At 42.6% G+C, this 12594-nt stretch overlaps 1 protein-coding gene across 1 annotated transcript; it reads right to left on the reverse strand.

Annotated features, from left to right (window-relative positions):
* Positions 1–3189: 3189 nt before the first annotated feature.
* On the reverse strand, positions 3190–4821 carry LOC135555182 (putative nuclease HARBI1). The gene is made up of 3 exons (XM_064987526.1): positions 4174–4821; positions 3781–3892; positions 3190–3686 (listed from the first exon to the last, which is right to left on the reverse strand). Exons 1-3 carry the CDS (start codon positions 4240–4242, stop codon positions 3319–3321), a joined length of 549 nt encoding a protein of 182 aa, XP_064843598.1. The 5' UTR covers positions 4243–4821; the 3' UTR covers positions 3190–3318.
* Between the last annotated feature and the right edge of the window lie 7773 nt (positions 4822–12594).

The raw sequence follows: 12594 nt of genomic DNA on the forward strand, positions 1-12594 counted from the left end.
TGGAGGCCTGCGTTCTGTGACCTTAGCGAACGTGTAGGTATATTATGTATGGCAGGACCAAATCGGAGAGATAGGTAGGAGCAATCTGCTTTGTAGGTTATTAGTAAAACCTTGAAATCAGCCCTAGCCTTAATAGGAAGCCACCTTTAGAGAGGCTAGCACTGGAGTAATATTAGCACATTTTTGGTTCTAGTCAAGATTCTAGCAGCCATATTTAGCTCTGAAGTTTATTTAGTTCTTTATACGGGTAGCCGGAGAGTGGAGACCAATGGAGACCATTGCAGTAGTCTAATCTAGAAGTGACAAAATCATGAAATAGCTTTTCTGCAGTATTTTGGACAGAAAGTTTCTGATTTTCGCTATGTTACGAAGATGGAAAAAAAGTTGTCTTAGAAGTATTCTTGATATGTTTGTCAAAAGAGAGATCAGGGTCCATAGTAACGTCGAGGCCCTTCACAGTTTTATTTGAGACGACTGTATAACCATCAAGATTAATTGTCAGATCCAACAGCAGATATCTTTGTTTCTTGGGACCAAGAACTAGCATCTCTGTTTTGTCAGAGTTTAAAAGTAAAAAATGTCCCGCAATTTTGGAGAGGATTCGATATAGATTCGATATAGGCTGATAGTTTTTTACATTTTCCAGGTCATGGATTGGCTTTTTTCAAGAGAGGCAATGCTGTATATGGTCCAAGAGGCCTGTAAACAGTAGCTATAAAAAACTGATTGAGTAGACTGCATAGATTTCATGAATAGGAGCTCAAAAGAAGAAAACGCAGTCTCCCCCCCCTCTTAAATGTTAGCAACACCTCCGCCTTTGTGGGATGCATGGGGAATATGGTCACAAGTGTAACCAGGAGGTGAGGCCTCATTTAACACAGTAAATTAATCAGACTTAAGCCATGTTTCAGTCAGGCCAATCACATCAAGATTATGAATAGTGATTAGTTCATTGACTATAACTGCCTTGGAAGTGAGGGATCTAACATTAAGTAGCCCTGTTTTGAGATGTGAAACATCATAATCTCTTTCAGTAATGACAGGAACGGAGGAGGTCTTTATTCCAGTGAGATTACTAAAGCGAACATCGCCATGTTTAGTTTTGCCCAACCTAGATCGAAGCACAGACCTGGTCTCAATGGGGATAGCTGAGCTGACTACACTGACTGTGCTAGTGGCAGACTCCACTAAGCTGGCAGGCTGGCTGACAGCCTGCTTCCTGGCCTGCACCCTATCTCATTGTGGAGCTAGAGGAGTTAGAGCCCTGTCTATGTTGGTAGATAAGATGAGAGCACCCCTCCAGCTAGGATGGAGTCCGTCACTCCTCAGCAGGCCAGGCTTGGTCGAGTTTGTGGGTGTGTCCCCGCGGCTCACACACAGTAATGTTTGAAAGAGAGACCTGAGAAGGCTCTGCCTCCAACTCTGACTCGTTGCTTAATGGGGAGAACCGGTTGAACGTTTCTGAATGATCGACACTGGTTCAGTATTCCGAAAGCATTTCTTTCCAGAAGCAAAATTGTCCAGCTGCGGGCACCATGCGAGGGGATTTACACTACTATCTGTACTTACTGGTGGCACAGACGCTGTTTCATCCTTTCCTACACTTAAATTGCCCTCGCCTATTGATTGCATCTGAAGCTGTGCTTGCAACACGGCTATCCACACCGTAAGGCGATCGTTCTCCTGTATATTATGAGTACAGCGACTACAATTAGATGGCATAGTGTTAATGTTACTACTTAGCTTCGGCTGTTGGAGGTCCTGAAGAACCATGTCCAGATTAAGCATCATGTTAATGTTACTACTGAGCTTCGTGTTAAATGCAGATTTTGATTAAATGGTTATTAAAAGTAAAAAATTAACAGTTTGGCAGGAAGCCAAGTAGCAACAGACAGCACAACAGCACCGGGGTATTTTCTCAATTTCCTACAGTAAATAACAACAACTCCATTATTTGGGTTAAGGTTAGCTAACATGCTAAATAGTTGCAAAGTAGCTAAAAAGTAGTAAGTAGTTTAAAAGTTGCTAAGGTTGTCCGTGATGAGATTTGAACGCGCAGCCTTTGGGTTGTTAGACGTTCCCGTTATATGGCCGGCCATCCACCCGGACCAGCCACCCAACTTTAGTTTTTGTCTTAAGTAACAATCTGTCTTAACGGCCGGCCATCCACCCAACTTTAGTTGTCGTCTTAAGTAACGATCTGTCTTAATGTTACCATACTAAATGTAACATACTGTATCATATTAGTTTGAGTGTCTCGGATTTACATTTCCTATGTTAAATCTAGTCTATGAGACCAGGGGCCTGTTGCACAAAACTAGGATAAGGGATTAAGCCAGGATATCTTGGTGATCCTGGCTCAATTGATCCGTAATCCGGTTGCACTAAAGATGGATAGGGGGCAGGAGGATATGTTATGGTATAAATTACCATGGAGATTTATTCTGTGGAGCTAGCCTGCTCCAGACCAGGCTAAATTCCAGGATCTATTTAATCTCATCCCTAATGTCAGTCAGCAGTCACCACAAATGGAAACCAATAGTTATTTCACTGCTCACTATACATTGTTATCACATAACTAGACCCACTGTTATTAAACGTTTGTGATCATTAATTTCAATGATTTTGGATAAAAAATGATTTTTAGATGATGTTGCTATCATTAGATAATTTACAGTTTCCCATAGACTATAAGGCTATATATAAAATGATAGAATATTAGGGCCACAGAGGGGAAAAAAACACAAGTCATAATATTGTAACCAGTTGTTTTAAAGGAGGACAGTTGTTAAAATGACAGATGTGGGGCATTTCGTGAAATTGTACTTCAGTATGGTTTCATAAACAATGACATGCTGATGTGCCAGAATATTAAGTATCACATTGTCATAAGTATCAAAACTGTAAAAACAATATGTAGCTTTTCTGCAGAAAGAACCAGCCTCATAAGTATGACTTTATCCTTTTTCTTCAGTGTGGCCCTAGTACTCTGTCATATAAACAAATACACATTCCATATGAATATAAAAACACAATGTGTAACATTATGTTCCTTTATTGAATAAGGACAAAACAAAGCAGGTAAACCATCAGCTCCTTTCGAAACTGAAGTCACAGTGACTCTACAAGATGGAAAGCACAGAATCCAAGCATATTATACAAAATGATACATACACATTCAAAGGTCTGTATATAACACACAGTATACCGCACAAACATCATAAGAGGCCAAATTCGTCAAAAAACGAACCCAAAAAAACCCAAATTCCTCTGCCACCGCAGGACATATTTAACCAAAATTGAAAGCACACCTACTAACTAAAAATAATTCAACACATTTTGGTCCCTCAGCAGCCGACCACTGTCATCATCAGGGAAGATTGCCGGATTGTCCCAGTCCATGGCTGGTGGCACTCTGGGGGCCCTCTCCTTCCTCAGGCAGGCCACATTGTGGAGGACAGCACAAGCCACAGTAATATCACATGCCCTAACAGGGCTGACCCTTAATTTGTGAAGGCAGTGAAAGCGTGCCTTCAGGAGGCCAAAGGTCATTTCAACTCTGGCCCTGGTCCTGGCATGGGCATGGTTGTAGGCCTGCTGTGCTTCCTGGGGGTCTGTGAAAGGTGTCAGGAGAAAAGGCTGGCAGCCATACCCCCTGTCTCCCAGCAACACACCAGAGAATTCACCTGTCAACACAAAATCTCATCATTACTACCTCATAAACACAGTGATATTCTTGACACAGCCATGATGGTTATAAATAGGGGTTGTGTGGCTTACCTTGTGATAGGCACTGATAGATTTCAGAGGCCCGAAAGATTCTGGAGTCATGGACTGAGCCAGGCCATTTTGCCACAACATTGCTGATCACACAGTCAGCATTGCAGACCATCTGAAATCATAAGATGAGGAATATTACACCAATCAATGCACATCACTGGCAATGCAGAGTGTTCGTCAATGGACAATATCAAAAAGTTATGTTCACCTGAACATTAATGCTGTGAAAGGATTTCCTATTCACAAAATCGGCCTCATGGGCACCTGAGGGGGCTTTTATCCTTATGTGTGTGCAGTCCACTGCACCAATGACATTGGGGAAACCTGTCACACAAAGTAATGAGTATCCTACTATGTGTTAACAGTTGTCCTGTAATTTGTAGATCCTCTTACCTGCAATCCTATAGAACTCCTCTTTGATGTCACAGAGTCTTCTGTGGCCAGGGAAGGAGATGAAGACATCTGCTAATGCTTTGATAGCCAGACACACACTCCTTATTGTGCGGCAAATTGTGGCCTTGTTCAGCTGTTCTGCATCCCCCACTGAGTACAGGAAGGCTCCACTAGCAAAAAAGCGCAAGGCCACACAAACCATTTGCTCCACACTCAGTGCATGGCTCCGTGCAGTGCGGTGCTTAATCCTGGGACCCAGTAGTCTGCATAGATACCTGATGCCATCTGCAGAAAACCTGTATCTTTCATATAGATGGTCATCAGGGAAGGCCAGTGGGTCCAACCGGTCCCTGAAGACCCTTTCTCGCCTGAAGGCTCTCCTCAGCACAAGTGCTTCTTCATCCACCACATCTCGCACGAATGGGCATGCCATTGTCAGAGCAGAAAGGAACACACAATTTTGGGCCTTCATATAGGCTAGTGGCCACACCTGGTGCTGGGGGGGTGGGCAAAAGAGGGCGATGCCTTATAACGATGACTTGGTTGTACTGATTGCTGGGAAAATAAAAAAAACCTTAGAAAGATGCCACCGTCCTGTGTGCTCACAATAAGAGCTCATATGTCATGGCTCACTTGACTTTACGAGAATATACCTAATTTTTTTCATCTTCTTGGAGCTGGGGGAGGAAAGAAAAATAATGATTAATACATTTGTGTTACAGTTAGCATACAGTGTACATTGAAGGCATATCTCACCTCCCTCTCAAGTTTTTTTATTTCAAGGTCCAGTTTCCTAATTGTCCTCTTTTTTATTTCGGACTCCAGTGTAAGATTTTCCATCTTTTTCTTCTTGTACTGAATGTCTATGTCTGCCAGTTCTATTTGGCGCCGGAGGTGGTTGCCATACAACTTTCTGATAGCTTGTGAGCTCTGTGAACACAATACAATTAGCGCAGCTGGAATTTGGCAGGATGTGGTGTCCTTTTATTAAGACGCACTATGTTGCCAGGCTGGTTTTCCCACTGTATAGCATCTGGGTCCTGTGAAAATAAATTAGATTTTTTGATTTTGATGAGGACTCCTCACCATTGTAGAGTAAATAGTACTTTCACAGTCTTAACATGATACCTCATGCCTTCTGGAATCCAGAGAGATGGTCTCCTCCTCATCATCGTCTCCATCATGTGCTGTTGCTGCTGCACTGGGGCCTTCACCCTATCACATTTAATCGGATTCATATTGAAGCTAGTAGACAAGACATGCCAGGCCTACAGTATGCCTTTGATGGAGTACTCACTGGATCAGCATCGTCTGGTGCTTGTGCTGGTGGCTCTAACAGGAACACAGTGCTGCCAGACACTGCAAGGCAATAGGTAAACCAAAGTCAGACAGTCCAAATTGATTCAATATGAATGTGGTTGTATCCCATGTAGAGATGGAAGGACATACCTTGAATGAAGCGGGTGGCATCTTGGGAGGAACCTATGCTCGTCTCTTTCCCCCAGGGATCCCCTCTAAGACGGGCCTGCCTTTATTTAGCTCCAAGGCCATGTCCTCTGCTGGGGTAAGGTCAGCCTTTGGTGACCCACCACCCGTGCCTTGTCTGTGGGTATTCTTTTTCACTGCTAAAACAGTACAGACAATGTGTGAGCAGGCACCTTCTGGGTACAATATATGCTTGTGCTTTGTTAAATATTAGTCAGGGACCATACCATTCTGCAGAATGTTCTTGTATTTGATTTTGACCTGCTGCCATGTCCGTTTTGGCCCGTTCATGTTTAATCTACACACACACACACACACACACACACACACACACACACACACACACACACACACATTTAATGGAGTCACACTGCAAAAAATTACTTGGTATTTTTGTCTTGTTTTCAGTAAAAATATCAAAAAATTTATCATAGCTTTATACAGTGTGATGGAGTTACTTTACACAATTTCACTCATATCTGCAGTGCATTTCAATTAAAAATTTAACCGTTTCATAATTACAGTACAACTGCATTTTTGGAGATGTGAATTAAATATTTGAATTGTAATTGTGATGTTTCAGCGGAGCGGTGAGTGTGTAATTGTGCACTACTTACGCATTCAGGCGGTCTGCAATACTTTGCCACGCTTTTTCTCTTTGCTTTATCACTGTGGCGGTGTTGCCTTTCTTCTTAATTATATCTTTTACCTCCTCGTATGCCTCCATGAGGATTTGTGCTTCCGACGGGGAAAAGTACGCGGCTCTAGTTGCCATGGTAAATCAGTTAATCTGTGATCTGTGGCGGGGTCTATTTGAGTGAGCCGTGAGCGCGCACCTATCCAGGATTGGTTTCACCTGGTTTAATGAATCCGTGTCTGCTCATCCTGGCTTGGTCTTTGTGCAACCAATTAAGCCTGGACGCACATGTTTTGGCTTCATTGAGCTCAGCTGAGTCATTTATCCCGGATGTCTTAATTCTACTTTTGTGCAACAGGCCCCAGGCTGCAGTGCCGGTTTGATGACTTGTGATTGGGGCGACAACAAGCTGCACGCGGCACTTATGAAAAGCAAGAGCAGTAGCTGCATAAATTATAAACTTTTCTCTTTCTCTCTCTCTCCATGGGAAGTGCGATGTGGGCCATCTGCACACAGATAGAACAATGACCCAGATAATTAATCGGATATTGCATTGTGTCCTGCCACCCCCCCCCCCCTCTTTTAGGCTACTGCTACTCTCTGTTCATCATATATGCATAGTCACTTTAACCATATCTACATGTACATACTACCTCAATCAGCCTGACTAACCGGTGTCTGTATGTAGCCTCGCTGCTGTTATTTTTCACTGTCCTTCTACTGTTGTATTTATTTCTTTACTTACCTATTGTTCACCTAATATATTTTTTGCACTGTTGGTTAGAACCTGTAAGCAAGCATTTCACTGGAAGGTGTATTGTTGTATTCGGCGCACATGACAAATAATGTGTGAAGCATCCAGTTGGGGTTTCCACTCACTACCAAATATGTGGCCCGATTCAGGAAACTACACTGTACTAACCCAGTAACCCTTTACACTGTACTAACCCAGTAACCCTTTACACTGTACTAACCCAGTAACCATTTACACTGTACTAACCCAGTAACCCTTTACACTGAACTAACCCAGTAACCCTTTACACTGAACTAACCCAGTAACCATTTACACTGTACTAACCATTTACACTGTACTAACCCAGTAACCCTTTACACTGTACTAACCCAGTAACCCTTTACACTGTACTAACCCAGTAACCCTTTAGGCAGGGTAGCCTAGTGGTTAGAGCGTTGGACTAGTAACCGGAAGGTTGTGAGTTCAAACCCCCGAGCTGACAAGGTACAAATATGTCGTTCTGCCCCTGAACAGGCAGTTAACCCACTGTTCCCAGGCCGTCATTGAAAATAAGAATGTGTTCTTAACTGACTTGCCTGGTTAAATAAAGGTAAAAAAAAAAAAAACCTTTACACTGTAGTAACCCTTTACACTGTACTAACCCAGTAACCCTTTACACTGTACTAACCCAGCAACCCTTTACACTGAACTAACCCAGTAACCCTTTACACCGTACTAACCCAGTAACCCTTTACACTGTACTAACCCAGCAACCCTTTACACTGTACTAACCCAGTAACCCTTTACACTGTACTAACCCAGTAACCCTTTACACTGTACTAACCCAGTAATCCTTTACACTGAACTAACCCAGTAACGCTTTACACTGTACTAACCCAGTAACCCTTTACACTGTACTAACCCAGTAACCCTTTACACTGTACTAACCCAGTAATCCTTTACACTGAACTAACCCAGTAACCCTTTACACCGTACTAACCCAGTAACGCTTTACACTGTACTAACCCAGTAACCCTTTACACTGTACTAACCCAGTAACCCTTTACACTGTACTAACCCAGTAACCCTTTACACTGTACTAACCCAGTAACCCTTTACACTGTAGTAAACCAGTAATCCTTTACACTGAACTAACCCAGTAACCCTTTACACTGTACTAACCCAGTAACCCTTTACACCGTACTAAGCCTTTACACCGTACTAACCCAGTAACCCTTTACACTGTACTAACCCAGCAACCCTTTACACTGAACTAACCCAGTAACCCTTTACACCGTACTAACCCAGTAACCCTTTACACTGTACTAACCCAGCAACCCTTTACACTGTACTAACCCAGTAACCCTTTACACTGTACTAACCCAGTAACCCTTTACACTGTACTAACCCAGTAATCCTTTACACTGAACTAACCCAGTAACGCTTTACACTGTACTAACCCAGTAACCCTTTACACTGTACTAACCCAGTAACCCTTTACACTGTACTAACCCAGTAATCCTTTACACTGAACTAACCCAGTAACCCTTTAAACTGTACTAACCCAGTAACCCTTTACACCGTACTAAGCCTTTACACCGTACTAACCCAGTAACCCTTTACACTGTACTAACCCAGTAACGCTTTACACTGTACTAACCCAGTAACCCTTTACACTGTACTAACCCAGCAACCCTTTACACTGTACTAACCCAGTAACCCTTTACACTGAACTAACCCAGTAACCCTTTACACTGTACTAACCCAGTAACCCTTTACACCGTACTAAGCCTTTACACCGTACTAACCCAGTAACCCTTTACACTGTACTAACCCAGTAACCCTTTACACTGTACTAACCCAGTAACCCTTTACACTGTACCCTTTACACTGTACTAACCCAGTAACCCTTTACACTGTACTAACCCAGTAACCCTTTACACTGTACTAAACCAGTAATCCTTTACACTGAACTAACCCAGTAACCCTTTACACTGTACTAACCCAGTAACCCTTTACACCGTACTAAGCCTTTACACCGTACTAACCCAGTAACCCTTTACACTGTACTAACCCAGCAACCCTTTACACTGTACTAACCCAGTAAGCCTTTACACTGTACTAACCCAGCAACCCTTTACACTGTGCTAACCCAGTAATCCTTTACAATGTACTAACACTTTACACTGTACTAACCCAGTAACCATTTACACTGTACTAACCCAGCAACCCTTTACACTGTACTAACCCAGTAATCCTTTACAATGTACTAACCCAGCAACCCTTTACACTGTACTAACCCAGTAACCCTTTACACTGAACTAACCCAGTAACCCTTTACACCGAACTAAGCCTTTACACTGTACTAACCCAGTAACCCTTTACACTGTATTAACCCAGTAACCCTTTACAATGTACTAACACAGTAACCCGGTACACTGTACTAACCCAGTAACCCTTTACAATGTACTAACCCAGTAACCCTTTACACTGTACTAACCCAGTAACCCTTTACACTGTACTAACCCAGTAACCCTTTACACTGTACTAACCCAGTAACCCTTTACAATGTACTAACCCAGTAACCCTTTACAATGTACTAACCCAGTAACCCTTTACACCGTACTAGTAATCCTTCTCACCCCCCCCCCCTTAATGATTTAGATGCACTATTGTAAAGTGGCTGTTCCACTGGATGTCAGAAGGTGAATTCACCAATTTGTAAGTCGCTCTGGATAAGAGCGTCTGCTAAATGACTTAAATGTAAATGTACTAACCCAGTAACCCTTTACACTGTACTAACCCAGTAACGCTTTACACTGTACTAACCCAGCAACCCTTTACACTGTACTAACCCAGTAACCCTTTACACTGAACTAACCCAGTAACCCTTTACACCGTACTAAGCCTTTACACTGTACTAACCCAGTAACCCTTTACAATGTACTAACCCAGTAACCCTTTACACTGTACTAACCCAGCAACCCTTTACACTGTACTAACCCAGTAACCCTTTACACTGAACTAACCCAGTAACCCTTTACACCGTACTAAGCCTTTACACCGTACTAACCCAGTAACCCTTTACACTGTACTAACCCAGTAACGCTTTACACTGTACTAACCCAGCAACCCTTTACACTGTACTAACCCAGCAACCCTTTACACTGTACTAACCCAGCAACCCTTTACACTGTACTAACCCAGTAACCCTTTACACTGTACTAACCCAGTAACCCTTTACACTGTACTAACCCAGTAATCCTTTACACTGAACTAACCCAGTAACGCTTTACACTGTACTAACCCAGTAACCCTTTACACTGTACTAACCCAGTAACCCTTTACACTGTACTAACCCAGTAATCCTTTACACTGAACTAACCCAGTAACCCTTTAAACTGTACTAACCCAGTAACCCTTTACACCGTACTAAGCCTTTACACCGTACTAACCCAGTAACCCTTTACACTGTACTAACCCAGTAACGCTTTACACTGTACTAACCCAGTAACCCTTTACACTGTACTAACCCAGCAACCCTTTACACTGTACTAACCCAGTAACCCTTTACACTGAACTAACCCAGTAACCCTTTACACTGTACTAACCCAGTAACCCTTTACACCGTACTAAGCCTTTACACCGTAGTAACCCAGTAACCCTTTACACTGTACTAACCCAGTAACCCTTTACACTGTACTAACCCAGTAACCCTTTACACTGTACCCTTTACACTGTACTAACCCAGTAACCCTTTACACTGTACTAACCCAGTAACCCTTTACACTGTACTAAACCAGTAATCCTTTACACTGAACTAACCCAGTAACCCTTTACACTGTACTAACCCAGTAACCCTTTACACCGTACTAAGCCTTTACACCGTACTAACCCAGTAACCCTTTACACTGTACTAACCCAGCAACCCTTTACACTGTACTAACCCAGTAAGCCTTTACACTGTACTAACCCAGCAACCCTTTACACTGTGCTAACCCAGTAATCCTTTACAATGTACTAACACTTTACACTGTACTAACCCAGTAACCATTTACACTGTACTAACCCAGCAACCCTTTACACTGTACTAACCCAGTAATCCTTTACAATGTACTAACCCAGCAACCCTTTACACTGTACTAACCCAGTAACCCTTTACACTGAACTAACCCAGTAACCCTTTACACCGAACTAAGCCTTTACACTGTACTAACCCAGTAACCCTTTACACTGTATTAACCCAGTAACCCTTTACAATGTACTAACACAGTAACCCGGTACACTGTACTAACCCAGTAACCCTTTACAATGTACTAACCCAGTAACCCTTTACACTGTACTAACCCAGTAACCCTTTACACTGTACTAACCCAGTAACCCTTTACACTGTACTAACCCAGTAACCCTTTACAATGTACTAACCCAGTAACCCTTTACAATGTACTAACCCAGTAACCCTTTACACCGTACTAGTAATCCTTCTCACCCCCCTTAATGATTTAGATGCACTATTGTAAAGTGGCTGTTCCACTGGATGTCAGAAGGTGAATTCACCAATTTGTAAGTCGCTCTGGATAAGAGCGTCTGCTAAATGACTTAAATGTAAATGTACTAACCCAGTAACCCTTTACACTGTACTAACCCAGTAACGCTTTACACTGTACTAACCCAGCAACCCTTTACACTGTACTAACCCAGTAACCCTTTACACTGAACTAACCCAGTAACCCTTTACACCGTACTAAGCCTTTACACTGTACTAACCCAGTAACCCTTTACAATGTACTAACCCAGTAACCCTTTACACTGTACTAACCCAGCAACCCTTTACACTGTACTAACCCAGTAACCCTTTACACTGAACTAACCCAGTAACCCTTTACACCGTACTAAGCCTTTACACCGTACTAACCCAGTAACCCTTTACACTGTACTAACCCAGTAACGCTTTACACTGTACTAACCCAGCAACCCTTTACACTGTACTAACCCAGTAACCCTTTACACTGAACTAACCCAGTAACCCTTTACACCGTACTAAGCCTTTACACCGTACTAACCCAGTAACCCTTTACACTGTACTAACCCAGTAACGCTTTACACTGTACTAACCCAGTAACCCTTTACACTGTACTAACCCAGCAACCCTTTACACTGTACTAACCCAGTAACCCTTTACACTGAACTAACCCAGTAACCCTTTACACTGTACTAACCCAGTAACCCTTTACACCGTACTAAGCCTTTACACCGTACTAACCCAGTAACCCTTTACACTGTACTAACCCAGTAACCCTTTACACTGTACTAACCCAGTAACCCTTTACACTGTACCCTTTACACTGTACTAACCCAGTAATCCTTTATACTGTACTAACCCAGTAATCCTTTACACTGAACTAACCCAGTAACCCTTTACACTGTACTAACCCAGTAACCCTTTACACCGTACTAAGCCTTTACACCGTACTAACCCAGTAACCCTTTACACTGTACTAACCCAGTAACCCTTTATCCTGTACTAACCCAGTAACCCTTTACACTGTACTAACCCAGTAACCCT

The sequence above is a fragment of the Oncorhynchus masou genome, chromosome 15, assembly GCF_036934945.1.
Source record: "Oncorhynchus masou masou isolate Uvic2021 chromosome 15, UVic_Omas_1.1, whole genome shotgun sequence".
Classification (NCBI taxonomy): domain Eukaryota; kingdom Metazoa; phylum Chordata; class Actinopteri; order Salmoniformes; family Salmonidae; genus Oncorhynchus; species Oncorhynchus masou.

Excerpts from the sequence above, each read along its gene's own strand:
- LOC135555182 (XM_064987526.1), bottom strand. The coding sequence starts at position 4,242 with ATGTCTTCATCTCCTTCCCTGGCCACAGAAGACTCTGTGACATCAAAG. Across the intron at positions 3,893-4,173 it reads GGAGTTCTATAGGATTGCAG|ATGGTCTGCAATGCTGACTG; the intron begins GTAAGAGGATCT and ends TTATGATTTCAG. Across the intron at positions 3,687-3,780 it reads CTATCAGTGCCTATCACAAG|GTGAATTCTCTGGTGTGTTG; the intron begins GTAAGCCACACA and ends TTGTGTTGACAG.